General features: G+C 42.0%; 1 protein-coding gene across 1 annotated transcript in view; it reads left to right on the top strand.

Moving 5' to 3' along the window:
* FBXO42 (F-box protein 42) overlaps nucleotides 1-26,187 on the top strand; it is a 105,155-nt gene that overhangs the window by 44,965 nt on the left and 34,003 nt on the right. Inside the window, exons 2-4 of the mRNA XM_082685520.1 lie at nucleotides 11,522-11,789; nucleotides 16,464-16,580; nucleotides 24,021-24,155. Of these exons, the coding sequence (XP_082541646.1) occupies nucleotides 11,540-11,789; nucleotides 16,464-16,580; nucleotides 24,021-24,155 (502 nt within the window). The 5' untranslated portion in view covers nucleotides 11,522-11,539. The remainder of the gene's footprint in view (nucleotides 1-11,521; nucleotides 11,790-16,463; nucleotides 16,581-24,020; nucleotides 24,156-26,187) is intronic.

The following is a 26,187-nucleotide window of genomic DNA, read 5'->3' as shown; positions in this document are numbered from 1 at the left end:
GGGGGTTGAAGAGGGGCAGAGGAAAAGGGAAAGGGAGAGAGTCTTAGACTGTGTACTGATGGCAGAGCCTGACAGAAAGCTTGATCTCACAACCCTGAGATCAGGACCAGAGCTGAATCCAAGGGTCAGACAGTCAGCTGTGTCACCCGTGTTCCCCAGGAGCAGCTAAGATATTTCTGAAAGAAATCAGGTTATATTCATCTTTCATGTACTCTTGCCATTAACCATCATTCCCTCTGTTTTGTAGCATTAGGAAATGGTTTCCCAGCATACGGGAAACAGCTAATTTTGTTAAACTTCACTAAGTAAATAAATAAATATAAAATTCACCAACGAACTGGAGAACCTAGAAGAAATGGATAAATTCCTAGAAACGTGATCTACCAAAACTGCAGGAAGAAATTGAAAATTTGAATATACCAATTACCAGCAATGAAATTGAATCAGTAATAAAAACTCCCAAGAAACAAAAGTCCAGGATTAGGCAATTTCACAGGTGAATTTTACTGAGCATTTCAGAAGAGTTCTTATCTATTCTTCTCAAACTATTCCAAAAAATAGAAGAGGAAGGAAAACTTCTGAATTCATTTTATAAGGCCAACATTACCCTGATTCCAAAACGAGTTAATACACAACAAAAAAAGAGAACTACAGGCCAATATCTCTGATGAACAGGGTGTCAGAATTCTCAACCAAATACTAACAAATCAAATCCAACAATGCATTAAAAAAAATCATTTACCACGATCAAGTGAGATTTATTCCTGGTATGCAACAGTGGTTTGATGCTCATAAATCAAACAGCATCAAAATCAAAATCAATCAGCATGATACATCATATCAGTAAGAGAAAGGAAAAAAACATAGGATCATGGGGTGCCTGGGTGGTTCAGTCAGTTAAGCACTCAGGTCTTGATCTCAGTGTCATGAGTTCAAGTTCTGCATTGAGGAATTTTTAAGTGGAGCCTACTTAAAAACAAAAAACAGGTGCCTAGGTGAGCGTCAAGCTCTTGGTGTCTGCTTGGGTCATGGGATCAAGCCCTGCTATGGGCTCCACGCTCAGCTCAGAGTCTGCTTGTCCCTCTCCCTCTCTCTCTGCCCCTCCACCAGCTTGCACATGCTCGTGTGCACGCTTACTCTCTCTCTCTAGAGCAAATCAATCTTTGGGTGGAAAAAACCCAGAAAACAAATGAAAAAAAAAAAACCCGTATAATCATTTCAATAGATTCAGAAAAAGCATTTCACAAAGTATAACATCCATTCCTTATAAAAAAAAACTCTTGACAAAGTAGGTTCAGTGGGAAGATACCTCAGCATAATAAAGGCCTTATATGAAAAACCCACAGCTCACATCATACTCAAAGGGAAAAACTGAAAGCTTTTTCTGTAGGGTCAGGAACAAGACAAAGATGTCCACTCTCACCACTTTTATTCAACATAGTAGTGGAAGTCCTAGCCACAGCAATCAGACAACAAAAAGAAATAAAAAGCTCCCAAATTGGTAAGGGAGAAGTAAAACTTCCCTGATTCACAGATGACATAATACTATAATTACAAGGCTGTAACAGTCAGAACAGTATGGTACTGGTACAAAAATAGACACATAGATCAATGGAACAGAATAAAAGCTCAGAAATAAACCCATAGTTATAATGGTTAATAAATATGGGATTTAACCTTTGACAGAGGAGGAAAAAATATTGCAATGGGAAAAAGACAGTCTTTTCAACAAAATGATGTTGGGAAAACTGGACATCTACATGCAAAAGAATGAAACTGGATCTTTCTTACACTACACACAAGAGTAAACTCAAAATGAACCAAGGATTTGAATGCAAGGGGCACCTTGTCCTTACTTGGGAAAATAGAAATTTGTTGACCCTATGTCAGTCTAAAAAAATTGCTGATTTGTGAAATTCATAAGTCTGGGAAACCATTGTGATACGATCTTTCCACAAAAGGCTAAAGAATCCTGGCCTGCAGTGGTTTTTACATACTCCTCTCTCATTGTCAGAAGGAAAATGCATAATGGCAGAAAAATCTGAACATCTTAAAAGTAGTAGTGATGGGGCGCCTGGGTGGCTCAGTGGGTTAAAGCCTCTGCCTTCAACATGGGTCATGATCCCAGGGTCCTGGGATCAAGCCCCGCATGGGGCTCTCTGCTTGGTGGGGAGCCTGCTTCCTCCTCTCTCTCTGCCTGCCTCTCTGCCTACTTGTGATCTCTGTCAAATGGATAAGTAGAATCTTTAAAAAAAAAAAAAAGTAGTAGTGATTTGGGCGCCTGGGTGGCTCAGTTGGTTGAGCATCTGCGATCAGTTGGTTGGTGATCCCAGAGTCCTGGGATCGAGCTTCCTGCTCAGCAGGGAACCTGCTTCTCCCTCTGCCTGCTCTGCGTGCTGCTCCCCCTGCTTGTGCTCCCTCTTTCTCTGACAAATAAATAAAATCTTAAACAAAAATAAAAATTCCCATTTCATGCCTGTTTCTAGCCTCCATCTTCCAGTTTTATTAGTCTTTAGCCATCTGAACTGTTTTTGTTTTTTTTTTAATTTTACTTTTTGATATGAAGTGTTTTTTCCCCCATCAGAATATGTAGGAATTAATACGTAGGTTTTGTCATTCGCTTTATTTATTTATTCTTTTAAATTTTATTTTATTTATTTGACAGAGAGAGATCACAAGTAGGCAGAGAGGCAGGCAGAGGGCGAGGGGGAAGCAGGATCCCTGCTGAGCAGAGAGCCTGATGCAGGGCTCCATCCCAGGACCCTGAGATTATGACCTGAGCCGAAGGCACAGGCTTAATTAACCCAGTGAGCCACCCAGGCGCCCCTTGTCATTGACTTTAAAATGAATTCGTAAAGTTGTATTTGCTTATTTGCTGATCTTTTTTATGGATGCAGAAAACGAATTTCTATTATGTCCTAAGGGGAGAGGAGAAGGCAGACAGACGCTGCAGTGGAGTAATTCCTGGTACTGCTGGCAGGTAGTTAGTATTGTGGGAGCAGAGAGGAAGAAGTAGGTAAGTTCTGAGCCTTTCTGTAGCCTGATGGAGTCAATTTTGAGTTAATACAGTTTACTACGGTTATAGTATGGTTATTTGCCCCTTTTGCATTTTTCTTTCTTAAATACTACTTTCTAAAGATTTTATTTATTCATGAGAGACAAAGAGGCAAAGGGAGATGTGGGCTCTCTGTGGAGCAGGGAGCCTGATGTGGGACTCGATCCTAGGACTCCAGAATCATGACCTGACCCTGAAGGCAGATGCTTAACCAACTGATCCACCCAGGCACCCTTAAATAATTATTTTTGAGAAGAAAAAAATTTCCAAACCCAGAATAATACACCTTTTAATGTACCTTTTTTCCCCTCTAACCCCTCTCTGATTCATACTGTACTTCAAATGAAAGCACTTTGTTTAAAATTACTATGTGTTAAAGTATTGCAATCCTAATTATTCTATATTTTGTACATTATCATTGTCTTTTCTTAAAACCCAAAAATTTAAGCTCTCACAAAATACAAATTTGAGTATTCAAGTTCTGTTGTATTCTTTCTACCAAATGAAACAGTTTGTTGAACCTAGAATGTGTAGTTCCTCCATATGGGATTTTCAGATCCTAGAGTATTTCCATTCGTGATATGAAACCAGTACATTTTCTTGACCATATACTTGGTAATGACAAAGGCCTTTGCTGCTACATATGAATATGGAGAATGCCCTGAGACCTGGTCCATTTCTGCTACTCTATAAAAGTCTAATAATCAGTCATTGTAGAGAATGAAAGTATACTAAGTGGGTAGTTTGGGAAAATATTTTTCGATTTCATTAAAGCAGATCTTAGATAACCCAGTGATGAGTTAACCACTTTAAAAAAAGCTTACTGCAGCTGATATCTCTTACTAGGTTTGGAATGCTTTGTAGAAACAGCGCTCTGAATTTGCTTGTCAAAATAGCTCACAGTTTGCTAATAGCAATAGTAGTTATGCCAAATGACTCTATTTCTAGACTTAGTCAAAACATTGACTGTCAGGAACCAAGGAGTCTCCAGATTATGAGCTTTTGTTGATATAGATAAAATATTAAGTAGTATGTGCAAATGGTGAAAAAATAGTTTTACCCTTTGTCCTAAAGATGATTCCATAGCAAGAATATCATTTTAAGAGATACGTCTTTATCCCTCCACCTTCTCCCACTTCATTCTCTGCAGTCCTACCTATTCTTGTCTTTGTGTAATTTCCTCCTCAGACTAGTTGGAAGCCATCTCCTCCTTCCCTGAACTGCTAAAGCTTGTTTGTATCACAGGTCTGTCCTGTGTTGGTATTCATTATTTATGTGTCTTTGGCTCTCACCAGGTTAATGTCCTTAAGAGGAAATAGTGGCATATCCTCCTTTTTTTTTTTTCTTTAAGATTTATTTATTTATTTATTTATTTGAGGGAGAGAGAGAACATGCATGCAAGTAGGGGCAGGGGCAGGGGGAGAGAATCTTCAAGCAGACTCCCTGCTGAGCATGGAGCCCCGTGCAGGGCTCCATCCTTGACCCATGAGACCATAACCTGAGCTGAAACCAAAATCAGGTGCTTAACCGACTGAGCCACCCAGGCACCCTGGAATGTCCTCTTCTTTTTAACTCCCATGGGATGTAAGCACAGTATTTTCATGTATAGTAAATGTTCCATTGATATTTATTGAATGCATGAGGGTGGAGATTTGTGTTTTACCGTTTTCTTTTTTTTTTTTTTTAATTTTTTTTTTTTTTAAGATTTTATTTATTTGAGAGAGAGAGACAGTGAGAGAGAGCATGAGCTAGGAGAAGGTCAGAGGGAGAAGCAGACTCCCCATGGAGCTGGGAGCCTGATGTGGGATTTGATCCTGCGATTCCAGGATCATGACCCGAGCCGAAGGCAGTCGTCCAACCAACTGAGCCACCCAGGCATCCCTGTTTTACCGTTTTCTATAACTTACTCATTTGAGTTAGTAGAATGATAATGTGGTATATTAACAAGGCTTGTTATCATCTTAGATTGAATCATATTGTGGCCTTCGTTTAACAGTATTTTATATTTTCAAGAGTAATATCTGATACCTTTTAGCTAACATGAGTGCTGCTGAGGTGGGTGACTTCATGAGTCCACATTAACTGTGTGCAAGGTTGCTGCTTTGCTCCTGAACCTCAGAAGCCCTCATATTGCAGATGACTGTGGGTGCTTTTCCATTCAGTCCAGCCACATGTTCTTCAGTGAAGTCTCAGTGCTTTATCTTACTGTCACTGAGAGGTTCCCCTGTTGCATTCTCTTTTTTAGCTTTTTGAAATTGTGAAGAATAAACTTGATTGCATTTTAAGCCTTCAGCTTCCTTTTAGTAAGTGAAATGTATTTTGATTTTCATAAAGACATGTTTATTCCAAGAGGATTGTCAGATGTCTAGTTCTGCGGAAATCAAAGGCACAGTTAATCAAATACTGTTCTAGGATTTGATAAAAACTTGTACTTGAGTAACAAAATAGTTTTATTCCCATCCTGAATTTCTATGAATTGATTTTAACTCTTCACAAGGAAATCAGTTTCCTTCAGGGAGTTCAGAGTTGTTGCTTGATAGCTGCCACCTTTACAGAATCTTCATAAAGTAGGGAATTTTCATTACTTAGGGGTAAAGAGGTTTTCCCACGTTGTTCTGTGTGGACCTATCCTAGATCATGCAGTGTTACAAGGAGAAACAGTAGCCAGATCTCCCTGTCTCGAAATCTTAACTTTAATTTATACTTCAGACGGGCAGGGTATATGTAATTTTTAAAAAAGATTTTGTTTATTTATTTGACAGAGAGAAAGAAACTCAAGAGATAAGGAACACAAGCAGGGGGAGTGGGAGAGGGAGAAGTAGGCTTTCCAGAGCAGGGAGCCCAATGGGGGACTTGATCCCAGGACCTTGGAATCATGACCTGAGCCGAAGGCAGATGCTTAATGACTGAGCCATCCAGGCACCTCCACTTTTTTTTTTTTTTTTTTTTTTTTTTTTAAATAAGCTCTATGCCCAATGTGGGGCTTGAGCTCTCTGAGGTGGAGTCACATGCTTCACCGACTGAGCCAGGCAGGTGCCACAAGGTGTTTGGATTTTTAAAAGTGATTTGTATTTAGTTGGATGTAGTCTCATAGTATACTATATATAGTATAGTGTAGTAGTATAGTATAGTATAGTATAGTAGGGATATTATTGGGCCAAATAAATGGTTTCTTTAGTACCACCCATCTTGACCCAGCAAAAGGTCATTGGGTATGGCTCCGGAATCTGGCGCAGACTCTCAGACCAGTGTACACCTTAAAAGGTCGAAACAAGGAACCAGAGAGTATGTTCATTCTGACCAGTAAAGTATCTTGGCAGCATCCAGTGACCTATAAGGGTAGGGTCTGCTATTCTCACATGTACTGATGATGTAATTTCTGGTATAAAATAAGGCAAAGTCAGCACAGGGGTGGTGTGAGTAGAAATTTCAACAAACCTTGGGCTCATTTGCATATCTAGTTCTAGCAAGACAAGATGGCTAGACATGGTCTCTGTCCTCAAAAGAGCTCAGATTCCAGTAAATTGGCTTCAGTTTGTGGTTTCTTCCAAAAACCTGGGGAAACTAAGAAGGTCTAACAAAAATGTGAAGGATGAGGAAGATTTCTATTAAAGCCTTCATGATCAGGTACCTGGCTGGCTCAGTCGGTAGAGTGTGTGACTCTTGATCTCAGGGTTGTGGGTTTGAGCCCCATGTTGGGTGTAGCGATTACTTTAAAAATTAAAAAAAAAAAAAAAAAAAAAAGACTTCAGGAAAACTGGGGTTCCTGGCTAGCTTAGTCTGTACAGGGTATGACTCTTGATCTCATGATTGTAAGTTTGAGCCCCGCATTGGGTGTAAAAATTACTTAAGAAATAAGATCTTTATTCCTTTTTAAAAGATTTTATTTATTTATTTATGTATCAGAGAGATAGAGAGAAAGCAGGAGCATGCACGCACGAGAAAGAGCACGTGCGTGCATAAGCAGGGGGACCGGCAGGCAGAGCAGGCAGAGGGAGAAGTGGGCTTTCCACTGAACAAGGAGCTTGATGTGAAACTCGATCCCAGGACCCTGGGATCATGACCCAAGCTGAAGGCAGCCACCCATCTGACTGAGCCACCCAGGCGTCCCAAGAATTAAGATGTTAAAAAAAGAAAAAAAAAAAAGGCTTCATGAAAACCACATTCAATGAGTTAACAACAGTTACGTGTGAATTGTTTTGTAGGGCTTTTTTTGGCATGAAAGGAACAAAAATTGTTTCAGAAGGCCTCCATATCCTGTGGGAATATGAGTGATGATTTCATTACCTAATCATGGAAGTGAAAATGAAGGACTGTGCAAATTGGTACTGGGCATGTAATTACAGAGGAATCGCATCTGAGCCCATTCCTGTGTATTCTCATTGGCATCTGTGCTCAGGGCCAAGATTGGAAACATGCCTTCAGGAGCATGGGGTTTGGTGCTTTTGTGGACAGGGAAATGGTTGAATGGGAGAATTACTTAAAACTGGTCGGTACAAAAGTGTGAGTCCCTTCATGTTTGCTTGCTAGTTGTACTTTGAGAAGATTTGGAAAGGGAGTAAGAAATTTTCTTAAAAAATTTTTTTAAAGATTTATTTATTTATTTTTTTGACAGAGATCACAAGTAGGCAGACAGGCAGGCAGTGAGGGAGGGAGAGAGAGAGAGAAAGCAAGCTCTGCGTAGAGCAGAGAGCCCGATGTGGGACTCGATCCCAGGGCCCTGAGATACTGACCTGAGCCGAAGGCAGAGGCTTAACCCACTGGCCACCCAGGCGCCCAAGAAGTTGTTTTTATTGGGCCAAACATTTATTTTTATTTTTATTTAAAATTTTATTTATTTATTTGTCAGAGAGAGAGAGAGAGTGCACAAGCAGGCATAGTGGCAGGCAGAGGCAAAGAGAGAGAAGCAGGCTCCCCACTGAGCAAGGAGCCCGATGTAGGACTCGATCCCAGGACCCTGGGATCATGATGAGCCAAAGGCAGTAGCTTAACTGACTGAACCACCCAGGCATCCCCAAACATTTCTTTTCTTTTTATTTTTTTTTTTAAGATTTTATTTATTTATTTGACAGAGAGAAATCACAAGTAGATGGAGAGGCAGGCAGAGAGAGAGAGAGGGCAGCAGGCTCCCTGCCGAACAGAGAGCCCGATGCAGGACTCGATCCCAGGACCCTGAGATCATGACCTGAGCCGAAGGCAGCGGCTTAACCCACTGAGCCACCCAGGTGCCCCCCCAAACATTTATTTTCTTGAGGAAAAAAACATTATTCTGTAAATAAGCTCTTATAGCCTATACTGATTAAGTTTGTTCTGAAGCAGACCCTAGCCTCACAATCTGCCAGACTGTTGAGTAAAGTCAGCTATGTGTAATTCAAATGTGAAAGATGCAGCCAAATTCAAGGAATCTGTTTCTTTGGATTCTTTTCCCTAGTAAATTTCAGAGCTGAAATTTCAGAGCTGAAATTTACAGGGGTTAAAAATAGGAGAAAGTCAATATATTAGGGAAGATAGCCAGTGGGCAGTGAGAAATGATAACTTGCAGGGGAAAGAATAAGAGGAAATATGGGAAGTAATTTTTTTTCCCAGTAGTAAATGTGCCTTTTTTCTTTTTTGCCAGAAAAAATTTTTAATTTTTGTTTTATATTTTATATTACTACTCTTATTTTTTTTTAAGATTTTATTTGTTTGACAGAGATCATAAGTAGGCAGAGAGGCAGGCAGAGGGGGGGGGGAGCAGGCTTGCCGCTGAGCAGGGAACCCGAAGCGGGGCTCGATCCCAGGACCCTGGGATCACAACCTGAGCCGAAGGCAGAGGCTTAACCCACTGAGCCACCCAGGTGCCCCTATATGACAACTCTTTGGGGTAGGAATTAGGACTGGAAATGGAAAGGCCTTCCTCTAGTGAGTTAAGCGTGTGGAAAAACAGCTCACCCAATATGGGGGTAACTAACTAGGATCATTTAATACAATTACAGTAAACCTGTAGTAAACAGTGCTCTACTTTTGGGGAATGGAGGAGATTGCCGCCACCTTCCCTCTGCCATTGTCCTTCTTTCCCCAGCTAGGAGAACTTAGGCTACCCCACTACTTCCATTAGCTACCAGTCGTTTACCACCTCATTAAGATTCTAGCAGCCACTTTGCTAGGACACTGTAGTATCGTGAGCCAATTTGATAGATGAGTTTCTTGGAAGCTACTTCATGAGCTGATTCATGTTTTCATTTTCCTTAATGTGATCATTCTTCCAGTGTTTATTTATCTTTTAAAGATTTTATTTGACAGAGAGATCACAAGTAGGCAGAGAGGCAGGCAGAGGTGAGGGGTGAAGCAGGCTCCCCGCTGAGCAGAGAGCCCGATGCAAGACTCAATTCTAGGATCCTGAGATCATGACCTGAGCCAAAAGCAGAGGCTTAACCCACTGAGCCACCCAGGTGCCCCTGGTTTTTAAGATGTCATACATAATTCTTATATAAATTACAGGAGTGGTAGAAATGAGAGGGGAAGGTTTCTGTTCTTTGCTCTCCCCACCCCCCCTCATCTTTTGGAACATTTCAGATATCTATATCTATATCTTTACATTTATATTTATATTTATATTTATATTTATATTTATATTTATTTTAAGTAATCTCTACACCCAGTGTGGGGCTCGAACTTACAACCCCAAGATCAAGAGTTGCATGCCCTACTGGCAGCCAGCCAGGCAACCCTGGAACATTGCAGATCTTTCTCAAAGCCCCAAGTATATTTCAAGAGTCCTCTTCTCTTCCCATTATTTTTTATTCTTTGCATCAGTGTTAGAGGGAATGCTGGAAATTTTAATGTCCTAGTGAGTGATCTGGATAGTTGTGTATGGTCAAGGGGAATAGATTTATTGGAAAATAAGAAAATGAATTCAGATGTCCTTTCAGGAAAGAACTTGCTGCCCATCTGTAAGGAGTATAACTAAAGAAATCCTTTAGTCCCTTCATGGTGGGCCTCAGCTTTGGAGGAACTCCCAGCCAGTGGCTGAGCAGAGCCTGGGTGGCTCAGTGGTTTAGGCCTCTGCCTTTGGCTTGGGTCATGATCTCAGAATCCTGGGATCGAGCCCCACATTGGGCTCTCTGCTCAGCAGGGAGCCTGCTTCCCCATCTTCTCTGCCTGTAGTTCCTTGCTGTATTCCATTGTATTAATTTCACTGTGTGAATGTACCACAATTTATCTGTTACGTTATTGATGGGCATATATATCTCTTTCTGGTTTTTGTTTTGTTTTGTTTTACTCCCTGGATCTATTTTGATGCAAGACAATGTAAATATTGCCTTGAATATGGTATTTTAGCTAGTTAGGCCTATTCTTGGAATATTTGTTTTCCTCTTAAGTGAATTGCCTTGTATAAAATCTAGAAATTTTTTTTTTAAGATTTTATTTATTTATTTGACGGAGAGAGATCACAAGTAGGCAGAGGGGCAGGCAGAGAGAGAGAGAGGAGGAAGCAGGCTCCCTGCAGAGCAGAGAGCCTGATGCGGGACTCAGTCCCAGGACCCTGAGATTATGACCTGAGCTAAAGGCAAAGGCTGAACCCACTGAGCCACCCAGGTGCCGGAAAAACTTTTATTTTTAAAGGTTTTATCTATGTATTTGACAGAGAGAGAGATCACAAGTAGCCAGAGGCAGGCGGGGGTGGGGGGGTGGGAGCAGGCTCCCATGCTGAGCAGAGATCCGGATGTGGGGTGGAGTCCCAGGACCCTGAGATCATGACCGAAGCCAAAGGCAGAAGCTTAACCCACCGAGCCACCCAGGCGCCCCTAGAAAAACTCTTTTTTTTTTTTTTTAAAAGATTTTATTTATTTATTTGAGAGAGAGAGATAGTGAGAGAGAGCATAAACAAGGAGAAGGTCAGAGGGAGAAGCAGACTCCCCATGGAGCTGTGAGCCTGTTGTGGGATTCAGTCCTGGAACTCCGGGATCATGACCTGAGCCGAAGGCAGTGGACCAACCAACTGAGCCACCCAGATATCCCTAGAAAAACTTTTCTTAATCCACGTCCTCAGAATGCTCTTATTACTCTTTATAGGACCCACGGTTTGTTTTTTCTTTGAAGTTTGAGGTCTTGAATCATGCCTAGGGGGAGTCTAGTTGCTATACCCTTTGCTGTTTGCCAGTCAGGAATTTGTCTTAGAAGAGCTGTTAGAGAACAGTCTTCTAGTTTTATGGTTGTACTAAAACTTGACTGTCATTCTGGTTTACAGTGAGAGAAACAGTACAGTCAGAAGCCTGTAAAGATTTGTTAGATATTTGGGATGGGCTTGGTATATGAGCTCTACCTGTCAAATGAGGATGGCTCACAGCTAGTGTGGGAAAGGGCTGAGGAACAAATTTCACATTGAGGGTCTGAAAGACATCATGTGCAGCTTGAATGTGTGTGCCTGAGTTGTTTCAGAGCTTCTGACAGTGTATACTGATGTTTGTGCATTTCCTACCATAGCTGTTTGAGTGGAATGTCATGGCCAGCTCCTCGGACAGTGAAGATGACAGTTTCATGGCTGTGGACCAAGAAGAAGCTGTGCTGGAAGGGACAATGGAGCAGGATGAGGAGCCCCACCCAGCACTGGAGGCTGAGGAGACAAGACATAACAGGTCCATGTCTGAACTGCCAGAAGAGGTTTTGGAGTATATCCTGTCCTTCCTTTCACCATACCAGGAGCACAAAACTGCAGCCCTTGTCTGCAAACAGTGGTATCGGCTTATCAAAGGTACTGTGGACAGTGGAAAGGCTTATTTATTTATTTAAAATCTGTTCTAATGATTTATTTTTGAATTCCCACTTTCATTTTCACTATTCTCCCTGAAGTGTATCATGGTTCTAAAATTTAGTGTAAGACAATTAACTCTGTACATTTTCCTTTTCTCTTAATTTTGGCTAGTGTTATGAACAGCTTGAATTTTGTGATATTTAATCCCACTTGTAGTATTTTTTTTTTAATTAAAATTTTTTTGGACAGACAGAGATCACAAGCAGGCAGAGGCAGGCAGAGAGAGAGAGAGGAGGAAGCAGGCTCCCCGCAGAGCAGAGAGCCCAATGTGGGGCTCGATCCCAGGACCCTGGGATCATGACCTGAGCCGAAGGCAGAGGCTTTAACCCACTGAGCCACCCAGGCGCCCCCCCACTTGCAGTTTTAAAACGAAGATTCTTTTTCTGCATATTCTTAGAGTAATCTGGTAAATTGTATTGTTCTTGAATTGGCGAAGTAGGGATGGACATGGGGTAACAGTTAATGAACGTTAATGTACCTCGTACTGTTGTTGGGCAGTGTAGTGGATACAGACTCTGAATTAGATGAAGAAATGGAGTGTGAGGCATAGTTAAGTATGTTAGCCAAGGTCACCCAGGTAGTAAATGGAGGATCAAACACTCAACATTCAGGTAGTCTGGGTTTAGAGTCCATGTTCTCTATGAGGATATCATTGTGTTTCTTAAAGTAGCTAACTGTGGCAAATGTGGAGTTGTACAAGCATTTACTGTTTAATTTTATCTCAAGCAATATGGGCTCTATGCATGTCTTTAACATTTAAAAATGAGTTTCTCCTGTTTTTCCATCATTTCCTAATCAAGATTTCAACTCTGGCTAAATGTTGTAGTTACTAGGTGTACTATATTTTGAATTAACAGAGAGCAGGTAATTGGCTTCATTAGGTGGTTGGTTTTTTTTTTTTTTTTTTAAAGATTTATTTATTTCAGAGAGAGAGAGGAGAGGAGAGGGCACAAGCAGGGGGAGTGACAGGCAGAGGGAGAGGGAGAAGCAGATTGAGCATCCCGGGAGCCCGATGTGGGGACTTGGTCCCAGGACCCTGGGATCATGACCTGAGCCAAAGGCTTAACCAACTGAGCCACCCAGGCACCCCAGGTTTTTTTTTTGTTTTTGTTTTTATTTTTTTAAGATTCATTTATTTATTTGGGAGAGAGGAATGAAGGGGCAGAGAGAGTCCTAAGCAGACTCCATGCCGAATGTGAGCCTGGGAGCCTGATTTGGGGCTCCATCCCAGAACCCTGGGATCATGACCTGCCCTGAAGGCAAGCACTTAACCCACTGATCCAAGGCTTGGTACCCATGACGCCGAGATCGTGACTTGAGCTGAAACCAAGAGTTGGGCTCAACCGACTGTGCCACCCAGGTGCCCCTTGACTTCATTTTAAGTGGAAAAGGCCTGTTTGTAAAATTAAGATATCAGGCCAGTTAAATAATCTTTGATCAAAGCAAGGCTTGTATCAATTTGTTCTTTCCTGGTGGGAACAGGCAGTCAGAGTTACAACAGAAAAACCTTTACATCAAACTGAGTTTTAAAATCTTTTCATCAGGGTGGTTCTTAGGAGGCGTGGGGTCATTGTCAGTTGCTCAGCATCCAGCCTGAAGACCGAGGACCATCTGTGCTGTAACTGCTTGTGGGCCCTGTGCTCGTTTGCTCACAACTGGTAATACTGGTGTGCACAGCCTGCTTCCACTTGTAGACTTAATCCCCAGGAGAGACTGGGAGCCTAACCTGTAGGAGTATATGGTTTCATCTCTAAAATAGAAGTGGAAGAATCACGTTCGAGGGACTGTGATCTAATGAAATACATGAATTTATTCTTAGGGGTTTTCTGTGGGGTTTTTCTGGCATTCCAATTATTTTGATATATTTTTTTTTAAGGGAGAGAAACCCTAACCTAGTACTCACAGCCTTAAATCTTCAGGGGGAAGGAAGTTACTGCCAAGACAGTTTCCCCCTGTCCTGTTCTTTCACTAGGTATCTGTCTTTTATTCCTTGCTGCCTTACCTCATTCCAGTATTTATAAATCTGTGTTACTTTCTTCATCAATGTATAGTTGGCAGTGCTGTCACACATTGAATATTTAATTCCTTTTTAAAATTTTAAAATTTTATTTATTTTATTTTTAAAAGATTTTATTTATTTATTTATTTATTTGACAGACAGAAATCACAAGTAAGTAGAGAGGCAGGCAGAGAGAGAGGAGGAAGCAGGCTCCCCGCTGAGCAGAGAGCCCGATGCAGGGCTTGATCCCAGGACCTTGAGACCATGACCTGAGTGGAAGGCAGAGGCTTAACCCACTGAACCATCCAGATGCCCCTAAATCTTTTTTTTTTCTTAAGATTTTATTTCTGTATTTGGGAGAGAGAGCATGAACTGGGAGTGGGCAAGGAGCCTGAGCCAAAGACAGACATTTAACCAACTGAGCCACCCAGGCATCCCTTAATATTTAATTCTTAATTGTGAGTTCAGCCAAGGGATAGTAATCATCATTGGAGAACATGTGTAAGTACTCTGATCCTGCATAAGGATCCACTAAGGTAACATGAATTTAAAAATGTGTAACATAATTTGTTATACTCTTCATTCAGAATGTTGCTCTTTGAAATAAGATAATCATTTCATGTGTTAAAAAGATAGATTGTTGGGGCGCCGGGGTGGCTCAGTAGGTTAAAGCCTCTGCCTTCGGCTCAGGTCATGATCCCAGGGTCCTGGGATTGAGCCCCGAATCAGGCTCTCTAATCAGCAGGGAGCCTGCTTCCCAACCTCCCACCCCGCCTGCCTCTCTGTCCAGTTGTGATCTCTGTCAAATAAATAAATATTTAAAAAAAAAAAAAAAGATTGTTCCAGAAACATTAAGCTCTCACTTTAAAAAAAAGGAAGATGGACTGGATATTTTAGAGTGGTTTTAGGTATACAGCAAAATTGAATTGAAATTTTAGGATTTCCCATATATCTCCCTATATACCCAAAATTCACAGCCTCCCCTATCAACATCCCCTGCCAGAGTTGTACATTTTTTACAGTTGATGAACCTCTTGGATCACTCATTGCCCACAGTCCACAGTTTACATTAGGGTGCACATTCTTTGGGTTTGAACAACTGGATAATGACATGTATCCACCATTATAGTAAAAGCTCTCAGTTTTAAAGATAGCTTTCTGTAGTTGTAAATTCATCATTTCATAATTCCCTGTAAGCTAATTATTATCTCTTCGTTTAAGATGGAATATGCTTGGGGTGCCTGGGTGGCTCAGTGGGGTAAAGCCTCTGCCTTCAGCTCAGGTCATGATCTCAGGGTCCTGGGATCGAGCCCCACATTGGGCTCTCTGCTCCGCAGGGAGCCTGCTTCTTTTCCTTTCTCTCTGCCTGCCTCTCTGCCTACTTGTGATCTGTCTGTCAAATAAATAAATAAAATCTTTAAAAAAAAAGAAAAGATGGAATATGCTTGGTTACCATGGTATAACCATAGGCATTAATGAATGCCTGTTATTTATATTCCAGACACTGTTTTACCAGCTCTTTCTCAGAAAACTAAACTATTCCCCCACCCTCTTTGTTTTGGAGTAAATAATACAGTTATTTTATTTTTACTTACTTATTATTTTTAAGATTTTATTTATTCGACAGACAGAGATCACAAATAGGCAGAGAGGCAGGCAGAGGGGGGGGGGGGGACACCGAGCAGAGATCCCAGTGTGGGGCTTGATCCCAGGACCCTGAGATCATGACCTGAGCCGAAGGCGGAGACTTAACCCATTGAGCCATCCAGGCACCCCTATTTATTTTTAAAAGTAAACTCTATGCCCAGTGTGAGGCTCAAACTCACAACCCTGAGATCAAGAGTCATATGTTCTACTGACTGAGCCACGTGCCCCTACCAATTATTTTAATGTGTTGCCCCATCATATGACATAAAGGGGAGCAGAGTTACAGTGCAAGCTAATTTTGTAACCTTGAGCTTAGTAACACTTAACCTCCCTGAACCTTGGTAAAGTAAAAGGAGTGGATTTTCTTGTTTTGAAATTCTGTTTTCCTTCTTTGAATGAAAAATCAGAGAAATTTAGAGTTCCTCAAAAAAAACTTAGGTCTGGGGCGCCTGGGTGGCTCAGTGGGTTAAAGCCTCTGCCTTCAGCTCAGGTCATGATCCCAGGGTCCTGGGATCGAGCCCCGCATCAGACTCCCTGCTCAGCAGGGAGCCTGCTTCCTCCTCTCTCTCTGCCTGCCTCTCTGCCCACTTGTGATCTCTGCCTGTCAAATAAATAAAATCTTTTAAAAAAAACAAAAAACTTAGGTCTTTTTACATATTTTATTTATTTATTAATTTATGAGAGAGAGAGAGAGAGACAGAGAGCGCACGCACAAGCAGGCAGAGTGACAGACAGAAGCGGAGGGAGAAGCAGGCTCCCTGTCAAGCAAGGAGCCCGATGCAGGACTGGGTCCCCTGATCCAGGGATCATGACCTGAACTGAAAGCAGCCTCTTAACCAACTGAGCCACCCAGACATCCCGGATTCTTAAGTCTTGTAAAAGTGATAAGATAGTTAATAGAGGCAGTTTTAATAATTTGATTGAAAAGTGAAGTATCCAGGCTGAGGCCTTTGTTATTTTGTCTTTAGGTGTAGCTCACCAGTGTTACCATGGTTTCATAAAGGCTGTCCAGGAAGGACACATTCAGTGGGAGAGTCGGACATACCCTTACCCTGGAACCCCGATCACTCAGCGGTTCTCACACAGTAAGTATTCACTGTGAGTGCAGAGGCCACCCTGCCTTTAGTCATATTTCTAAAAATTACATCAGAGGCATGTATTTTGTTTGACTTTTTAATGAAATGAATTCAAAATGAGGATTTATATTAATTTTATAATTACAGTCAGGGAAGAGTGTGAGCCTAGATACAGCATAGACACTCTGGTACAATTTTATATTTGGATTTTTCTAGTATCTGCTCCAAAGAGGTCAAGGTATTATCTTAGACTTCAACATCTGACGTCAGGTCAGAGGAAACAAAGGAAAGGAGTGCACATGGGTATTTCTGAGATCCTACTTTGGGAGTAGCCAGGATTTAGCACTAAGTCTTAACAATAATTCTTTATTTTAACATAGTATATGTTTAGCAAACACTGAATTTGACTGGGGTAACACAAAAATTTTTGAACACAAAGGGTATTAACTTTAAAATACAAATTTAAATAGTGAAATTATAAATCTTCTTAGTGTCAGGTGTTCAGTGTAATTATTCCACAGTTCTATAAATCACTCAGTGCTCATCATGATCAGTGTATATTTTTTGACCTCTTCAGCAGAAGGAGAGTTTATTGGTTATTCATGTTGCATAAAAATTACCACAAAACTTAGCAGCTTAAAACAACATTTCTTTTTTTTTTTTTTTTTTTTTTTTTTTTTTTTTTTTTTAAGTCGGAGATCTCAGGTAGGCAGAGAGGCAGGCAGAGAGAGAGGAAGGGAAGGAGGCTTTTGCCGAGCAGAGAGCCCAATGCGGGGCTCGATCCCAGGACCCCGGGACCACGACCTGAGCCGAAGGCAGAGGCTTTAACCCACAGAGCCACCCAGGCGCCCCACAACGTTTATCTTACAGAGTTCCTGAGGATCAGGAATTTAGGAGTGCTTTAGCTAGGAGCTTCTGGCTCAGGGTCTCTGATGAGGTTGCAGTCAGTCTGTCCGCCAGGGCTGTAGTCACCTGAAGGCTTGACTGGGGCCCAGGGGATCCGCTGCCAAGTTCACTCAAGTAACTGTAGACACGAGGCTTCGTTCTTTGGGACATGGACCTCTGTGTAGAGCTGCTAATTACTTGGCAGCTGGCTTCCCACAAAATGAACTGAGAGAGAGACACAGACATCAAGACAGAAGCCATGGTCTTTTTTAACCTCATCTCTGAAGTGAATACTGACTTTTCTGCTCAGTCCTTATGGTCACACAGAGATTGACCAGCGGAATAAATACCAGGAAGTGAGGACTGTTGGAGGCCATCTTGGAGGCTGGCTGCCTCAGACTGTATGTGGTACTCATATCCAGAGGGAATTCAGTCCATAATTACAATTTATTATTGTCTTTGAACTGAGTCTAAATAGATCAAAGGAACAGGCCAAACTATTCCAGTGTTTTCAGTTTTCTTGAGCTATTTTTACTTGTCCTGTTGTAAACCCCCCAAGACAGTGGATCTCAAAGTGTGATTCCTGGGCTTCTCAGGGAGGAGGGCATCTGTGAGACCCTTTCAGGGGTCTGCGGAGTCAGAACTGGTTTTGTTTAATTTAATACCTCTGCCTTGAGTCTTGCCCAGGCTTCAGCAATTTTACCTAGCATTGCTTTTGGACCATCCATGCAGATGTCAACATAGTGAAAGGGCCATTAACAGCAACTACTGAAAATTACCCCAAACCCAATGACTAGTACTACTAGTACTACTATTTCCTCCTCCTCCTCCTGCTCTTCTCCTCTTCCTCCTTCTCAATTTTATTACCTCAAACATAATTTTGAAAGGGTCTTGAATATTTTCAGGAATATAGACTCTAAATGAATTCTTGAAAGGAATATTTAATGAAATTACAGAAGAATCTATGTTAGGTTTGTTTGTTTTTTTTAAAGATTTTATTTATTTATCTGCCAGAGAGAGAGAGAGAGAGAGCGCACAGGCAGGCAGAGTGGCAGCAGAGGCAGAGGGAGAAGCAGGCTCCTCGCTGAGCAAGGAGCCCTATGTGGGACTCGATCCCAGGACACTGGGATCATGACCTGAGCCGAAGGCAGCCGCTTAACCAACTGAGCCACCCAGGCGTCCCTATGTTAGGATTTTTAATTTATTGCTCAAGGGGGTGTTAACTTCAGTTACCTACAGATATTTGGACTAAAAAGTGGAGACAAGGTTTCTAAAGACTTTTCAGATGATTTTTTGAAACAAGTAGTTTTAGAACCCTAGGTGAGGGAAATGGAGCGAATCTGGGTAAAGTAGAAACCAGACTGGCTAGTATTCAGGGGTGAATAATTATCACAGCAATAGTTCAGCTTTCTAGTGAGAGAAGAAGGAAATATTTTTCTGTTAACAGCTTTGGAAAGAGTATCACCACAAAATAGAGATAGTTATTTGAAGGGAAAATGGAAAGGAAAAGTGCAGCGAGTAAGCTCACAGAAATTCAGAGGTTGGTGGGTTTAGATATATGTTTTTAACCTTAAAATTTTTTCATATCTTCACTTGAAAGCCAAGAAAATGTGCCATAGATTTTTTTAAAAAGGGGCTGTGTCTCATTTCCTCCGAGCGCATCTCTCATTGTTCCCTTTCTCTCTGCGTGCTAACTGGCAGACTGAAGACGACTGTTACATGGGAAGTCGGCATTTTTCAGAATAGGTTAAAAACCAGAAATTCCTTCAGTGTCTTTCCTTAGCTCCTTCCTCTTCCTACTTTGTGTTTCTCCCCAGAGCCCAATTTTATTTCTTATTCTTGACTCATGTTGAGCTCAAGGTCTGCATTTCCAAGTCTTTGCTCATATTGCCACAGAGATACACAGATGTTTCCTATCTTGCCAGCTACTCGTGGCCCTTAGGAGTTTCCCCAGATGTTCTGCTCTCCATAGTTTAGTTAATGGCATTATCATTCTGTTGGTTACACACTTGAATTCTTGGATTTATCCTCACTTCTTCTCTTTCCTTCAGCAACAAAAGTCAAATCTTACTGATTCCACCCACTTCTGCAATCTCTCTTGTATCTTTTCTTATTTTTCCCATTACTCACTTTTATGAGCTAATCATTCCATCTTTCCTAAATCTTTTCTAAATGGTCTTTTTCTCTCACTTCGTCTAAAACTGCACTAGACACTTCTGGCACCCATCTCTGAAACTGGGGACAGTGCCACCTCCTAGGGCATTTGGAAATATGTAAGGTCATTCATTGCTCATTGGCTTGACTGGAGAGCAGTGCATGAATTTAGTAGCAAGGACCAGGATGCTGTCTGTCCTGTGGTGAATGGGATGCTCTTACACAAAGAGAATGGACCTGCCTAAAATGGCAGGAGCCCCTGTCCGGATCCGCTGCAAGTCTGAAACCTCTCCTCTGCCAAGAAAACTCAGCCTTTCTACACTGCATGCAGAAGTTTCCACTCCCCTGGACTTTCAGGGCCCTAGTATACTCTTTCAGCCTGAATCTCTGCCACATCCTCACACAACTAGGCTCCACCCACACAAGACTCCTTATTATGTCTTAAATTTCCTATGTCAGGGGTGCCTAATAGGTGGCTCAGAGGGTTAAGCCTCTGCCTTTGGCTCAAGTCATGATCTCAGGGTCCTAGGATCGAGCCCTGCATCAGGCTCTCTGCTTAGAGTTCTCTCTCTCTCTCTCTCTCTGTGTCAAATAAATAAAATCTTAAAAAAAAAAAAAATTTCCTACATCATGGCCTCGTTTGGATGCCGCGATTGCCTTCTCCCTTTCCCTCCTATTCCTTTTTCATCCCTGGACTTGTTTGTCCCTTGTTAATGGCCTGAACATGTTCTCAGAGATAAAGCCAAAAGCCACGTTCTTCATAAACTCCTCTCATATTTCCTGCATGGAGATTAAGCTCTTTCCTTCATCTACTTGTACACCCCTAAAACACTCTTTCTTCCTTCCTTGTACTGTTCATTACCATCTATCTGTCCCCATAATTGTCAGAGAGGCTGTATACGAAAGAAGAATTTTTTTTTTTAAAGATTTTATTTATTTGACAGAGACAGCGACAGAGAGCACAAGCAGGGGGGACATAAGTGGGAGAGGGAGAAGCAGGTCTCCCACCAAGCAGGGAGCCCGATGTGGGACCTGTCACAGGACCCTGGGACCGTGACCCAAGCCAAAGGCAGATGCCCAATGATTGAGCCACCCAGGCACCCCTGATAGAAGAACTTTAAACTTGAGAAGCAAGTCCCTTGGCTCTTATTTTTTAATTTTTATTTAGCAAATTTTTAAAAAAAGATTTTATTTATTTGACAGAGAGGGAGGGAGCACAAGCGAGCAGAGCTGTAAGCAGAGGGAGAAGCGGGTTCCCTGCCGAGCAGAGAGGATGATGCGGGACTTTATCCCAGGACCCCAACATAGGGCTCAAAGTCATGATCAGGAGTCACACACACCCCTGACTGAGCCAGCCAGGCGCCCCTCCTTAGTTCTTCTAACTCACAGTTTTCTCATCTGTAAAGTGTATATAACAAATTCTGTTTATGTCACAGCATTGCTAAGAAATTTAACCAAGGAAATGCTTGTTTTAACTGCAGAGTGGGGACGCCTGGGTGGCTCAGTTGGTTGGGCAGCTGCCTTCGGCTCAGGTCATGATCCCGGCGTCCTGGGATCGAGTCCCGCATCGGGCTCCTTGCTTGGCGGGGAGCCTTCTTCTCCCTCTGCCTCTGCCTGCCATTCTGTCTGCCTGTGCTCGCTCTCTCCCCCCCTCTCTCTCTCTGATAAATAAATTTTAAAAAAAAAATCTTTAAACTGCAGAGTGATTGGGTGTTGAAGGTGTCTGCTCCACAGGTGGTTGACTCCTGGAGGATAAGCAGGTTCCAGGTCTTAGACATCCTTGCACATTTCATGACATTTCTTTCAGAGTTGAAATCTATTGAATTCTGTGAAATTAAGTGTCACAAAGATGGAGCAGTACAGCTTCTTTCCTGCGTAGAAGCCTGGGACAAAAATGAAGCCAGTTTTCCTAGCTATTTGGCGATTGTGCGCATGACTAATCATGAAGTCTTGACTAACAGAGAATGTCCTTTTCAGATTGATGGAAGGATCTCTTAGAGTCCCTAGCCTCATGCTTTTAGTGTTTAGGTTTAGGCTGCACATAGGGTTGGGTCATTTCCTACCCATGCTAGTAGTGCCCGTGCAATAGCTAGCAGGCCCAGACTGGATAAGCAGCCTTGCTTGTTCCATAGTTACGTAATTACTTATCACATATGTCCTAGCTTGTAGATGTGAGACACTTGACAGCAAAGCTCTTTAAGCATGGGATAAATGCCTCAGGACCTTTCCCTGGAAACAAGTGGAAAACAAAAGAGAATTTAACATCTGAATGTGCAAAGGTTGGAGTTCAGTGAAATTTCTTAAGTGACTCCCAGGCATCATGGGAAATACGAAACAACTGGAAGACCTTGCACTGGAGAGGATTATACTGCAGTAGGCAATTGTGCTGGGTGCTGAAGAACTGCTTGCTGTGTGTTCATGTGAATATTTGACTTGCCTTTGAGTAGGGATTATTAGATATTAACTGGAAATAGATGTCTTGGAATAGTTATTCATGGAGCAATCAAACCATTTTAGAAAATTTGAAGAGATTTAGCAATTAGAATAAACATTCTTAATGTTACTTCTTAGCAGAATATTCATACTGTACTGTGAACTATAACTTTTGTATTGCACATTCCAGTGGTCTGGATGTTCTAAAAGAAAATGTGCTGTTTGGGTGGAGAATGCTGGTAAAAGGGAAATGACTACTTGAGTGCTGGTATTTGCTTAAATTCTTAATTTTTTCTAAAAAGCCCATTGAACTCATTGGGTCTCCCCACCCCCACCCATACCAACATGTAGGTGTCTTAAATAAAAATAGACAATAAACAAAAGTTTAGTAGGATGCTTAAAATTTTTGAGTGTATTATTGATGGCTATTTTCTCATTCCATTATATCTGAGTTCTAAACATAGCTGCCTGAATTGACTCCCTTCCTCTCCAAGCTTCGTTGATAATAACTGATAGGCATTGAGAATACAGTGTGTGTGAAACTTGTCGTTTCAGGCCTGCTAGGTTTGCAGAATTTGGGCTGTGCCTTCCTCTTCCAGAAACCTTTGTTTGCTAAAAGAGAAGCAGGAAAATGCCGATTGCCTTATTTTAGTATGGGATTAAAATACATGTGGCAAGGAGCTCATGGGGCCCAGCTGTTGGCTGAGGTTTCAGTCCAAATAGAGAAGAAGAAGAATGTGGGCTAGCTCTTTGAAAAATAAAGGCACCGTGCTCTTCTGCTATATGAAGGAAACAGCTGCCAAGAATTGGTCTTTGAAGAACGGTGAAACGTAAATGAGCCCTTGACTCTCTTAGTTATGGAATTGTCTTATTAAAGATTCTTATAGTGGACACAAATTAAGGTTCAGAAACCATAGGACATTGCTAATTTCTGTTCTGTAAGTATGGGTTACCAGGAGGAAAAGAATGTTCTTTCGTGCCTGGCACCAGTTGGTTCAGTTGAAAATTTCTTTCATGTTTGTTGGAGTGGCTAGTTAAAGACAGATAGGAAAAAACCAAGATGCTGAAGTTCAGCTCCATTAGTGGACATGGAAATGTGACTCTGGCAGTTAGGCTTTTTGTCTGAGGTCAGCTAAACTCTGTCCTTTGTTATTTGCAGTTCTTAACAATCTGAAGTATGGGCAGTGGACTTTCATAGGATTTTACTTCTTGATAGAATCTCTGCCTCTGCCTCTGCCTAGCCCTAGAGCATAATGATGTAGATTTAGATTAAATATGCAGCTGTACTGAAATTTTACTCATTGAGCACTCTTAATCTGAATTCTTGTGTGCTCTTGCTGGAATGATACTCTTATTTAATGACAACATTGTCAGTTTGCTTAGTGTGCTCAGAAATCACATTTCCATAGCCATTCTCTGGGCCTTGTTTTATTTTATACACACACACACACACACACACACATTTTAAAAAAATTTATTATTTTTTATAATCTCTACACCCAGCGTGGGGCCCAAACTCAGGACCCTGAGATCAAGAGTTGTATGCTTCTCCGACTGAATCAGCCAGGTGCCCCTCTCTGGGCCTTATTTTAAAGAGTAATAATGTGAGGGGTACCTGGGTGGCTTAGTTGGTTAAGCTTCTGCCTTTGGCTCAGGTCATGATCCTGGGGTCCTAGAGCCCCACATTGGGCTCCCTGCTCAGTAGGGAGCCTCCTTCTCCCTCTCCCTCTACCCCCTGGTTGTTCACACGCTTTCTCTCTCTGTCAAATGAATAAATACAACCTTTAAAGAAAAAAAAAAGAGTAATATAATATTAACCAATCTGAAGACAAGAGGCTGGTTATATAAAGATGGCACCTGGCAAAGAGTTGCAGAACACGTGAGATAATTGATCTTTGAATGATACGGGCTATAATTACAGTGTTAGAGGGGCTTCAGAGTTAAACATCAACTATGCATTTATTGTTTTCTTTCTAGGTGCATGCTATTACGATGCTAACCAGTCTATGTATGTGTTCGGAGGCTGTACCCAGAGCAGCTGCAATGCTGCCTTCAATGACCTCTGGAGACTTGACCTAAATAGCAAAGAGTGGATCCGACCTTTGGCTTCAGGTAAGAAAGAAAATGCCGATCTTTGTCCTCTTACCAGGTAACTCCCTGTGCATGGTAATTCTTTCTGGCTGTTTTGATGTTGGTCTCTGGTGCTGGGGCCCCAGGTCCTTTGTCAGATCTGCTGTGTAAATGCCAAAAGTAATGTGTTTGTATAAGGTCTTTGAAATAAAAATTTTTTAAAAAGCTTTATCCTGAGTACTGGTACACTGCCAGGATTGCTGGGCTACTGTGTGAATTCATTTGTGTGGTTTTCTCAAGTGCTTGCACTGGTGTGATATGCTTTTTGGTATGAAGTTGAAGTAAGAGCAGACACACAGCATCGTGAGAACTATAGCTGACTGACAGAAGCTGTTGTCCCAGGGCTGAGAGCTCTGAATGAGTATCTTTTGTTGTCGCCAGCTCAGATATTTGGGGAGTGTATGGAACATGCCTCTGCTGGTTTCTCTCAACAACCCAGAAGTGTGGGAAGATTCTTGAGTAGGTACATTCCTGCACAGCCCCACTGTGCCACGGTTCTAGCAAAAAGCAACTGTTTTTTTTCCTTTTTGACCTCGCCTTTCTTGAGGTGGGTGGGGGATTTGTTTTTGCACGCTTGAGGCAGGGCAGTTTGAAAAGACATAGCCACAAGATTGAAGGAGCTGGGGTGATGGAGAAATAGAGTCCACGAAGCATCAAGCACTCTCCGAGATTCATTGGCAAGCTTTCCCCGGACATTCATTTGGCTGTTCAAGGTCGGAATTCACTCTCGGACTAAAGAGACAGGTTTTCCTTGAGCAGATTCTTATTTAGGTCTTGATTTACTGCTTTGATTATTAGATGGGAAGTGACTTGGTATAGTAAAAAGTGCCCTGAGCTAAGAGTGAAGAGACCTGAGTTTCATTTCCTGGCAAAACAGCCAGTTCACCAGGTATCTTTGTACGGGTGACTGCATCTCTCTGGGATGAATACGGATTAGGACTAGGCGATTCTGTTTTATAGAGGGTTGGGAAGGCTGGTTTATGCTTCCCTTTTTTTCTGTGATGACTGCTGTGAATGTCTAGGCCAGAGACTTAAAACCTTTTTGAGATGAGGCTACATTTTGCTCCCCCAAAGCTGTAAACTCCTGTTCCTTCCCCTGCAGTAGCCTACTGACGGCGGGTATTCATTCACGAGTGGGGCTGGCATGCGTATAGGTGAAACTCTCTATTAAAATCATTAGAAAGATGACTAGGTGTTAATCTTTTAAAAATTTTGAAAGTTTGTACTATTTTAGGGCCCTCAGAATTGTGTGAGGGTTTCCTTTTCTAGCCCTCTGTCCCCTGTTGCACTTCGTGCAATATTAATATTTAGAATCACAGATTCAGAAATTTGGCTGATCTCTTCAGCTCAAGCATCCTGTTGCCACTGTACTTGGTGTCTAGGTCCCATTTCAGAGCAGCTTTGATTTTTCTAATCACAAAATACCAATATCATCTTTCTCTGTCTTGTAACCAAGCTTTATACCTCTGATGATTTGATATGGAGCTCTGGACTGTGGGACCTTCATAGCCTATTGCTTAGTTTCCCTTATTTCTCCCTGTAAGGTAGACATGGGACTTTTTATTAAAACCACTAAGGCTATGTTTTGAAATCCCCAAGGTAGAAGTATCAGAGAAATAACTGACTTTAAAAATACAATGTTAGGAGTGCCTGTGTGGCTCAGTGGGTTAAAGCCTCTGCTTTTGGCTCAGGTCATGATCCCAGGGTCCTGGGATCGAGCCCCGCATCGGGCTCTCTGCTCCATAGAGAGCCTGCTTCCTCCTCTCTCTTCCTGCCTGCCTCTCTTGCCTACTTGTAATTTCTGTCTGTCAAATAAATAAATAAAATCTTAAAAAAAAAAATACCATGTTAGGTGTGCCTGGGTGGCTCTGTTGGTTGAGCATCTGGCTCCTGGTTTTGGCTCAGGTCATGATCTCAGGGTCGTGAGATTGAGCCCCGTATTGGGCTCCATGCTCAGTGGGGGGAGTCTGCTTGAGATTCTGTCTCCCCCATCCCCTCTCCCCCGCTCTTGTGC

Source organism: Mustela nivalis (genome assembly GCF_964662115.1).
Source record: "Mustela nivalis genome assembly, chromosome: 10".
NCBI lineage: Eukaryota > Metazoa > Chordata > Mammalia > Carnivora > Mustelidae > Mustela > Mustela nivalis.
The sequence above is the reverse complement of the archived record's forward strand: the minus strand, read 5'-3'. Positions and strand labels throughout refer to the sequence as shown.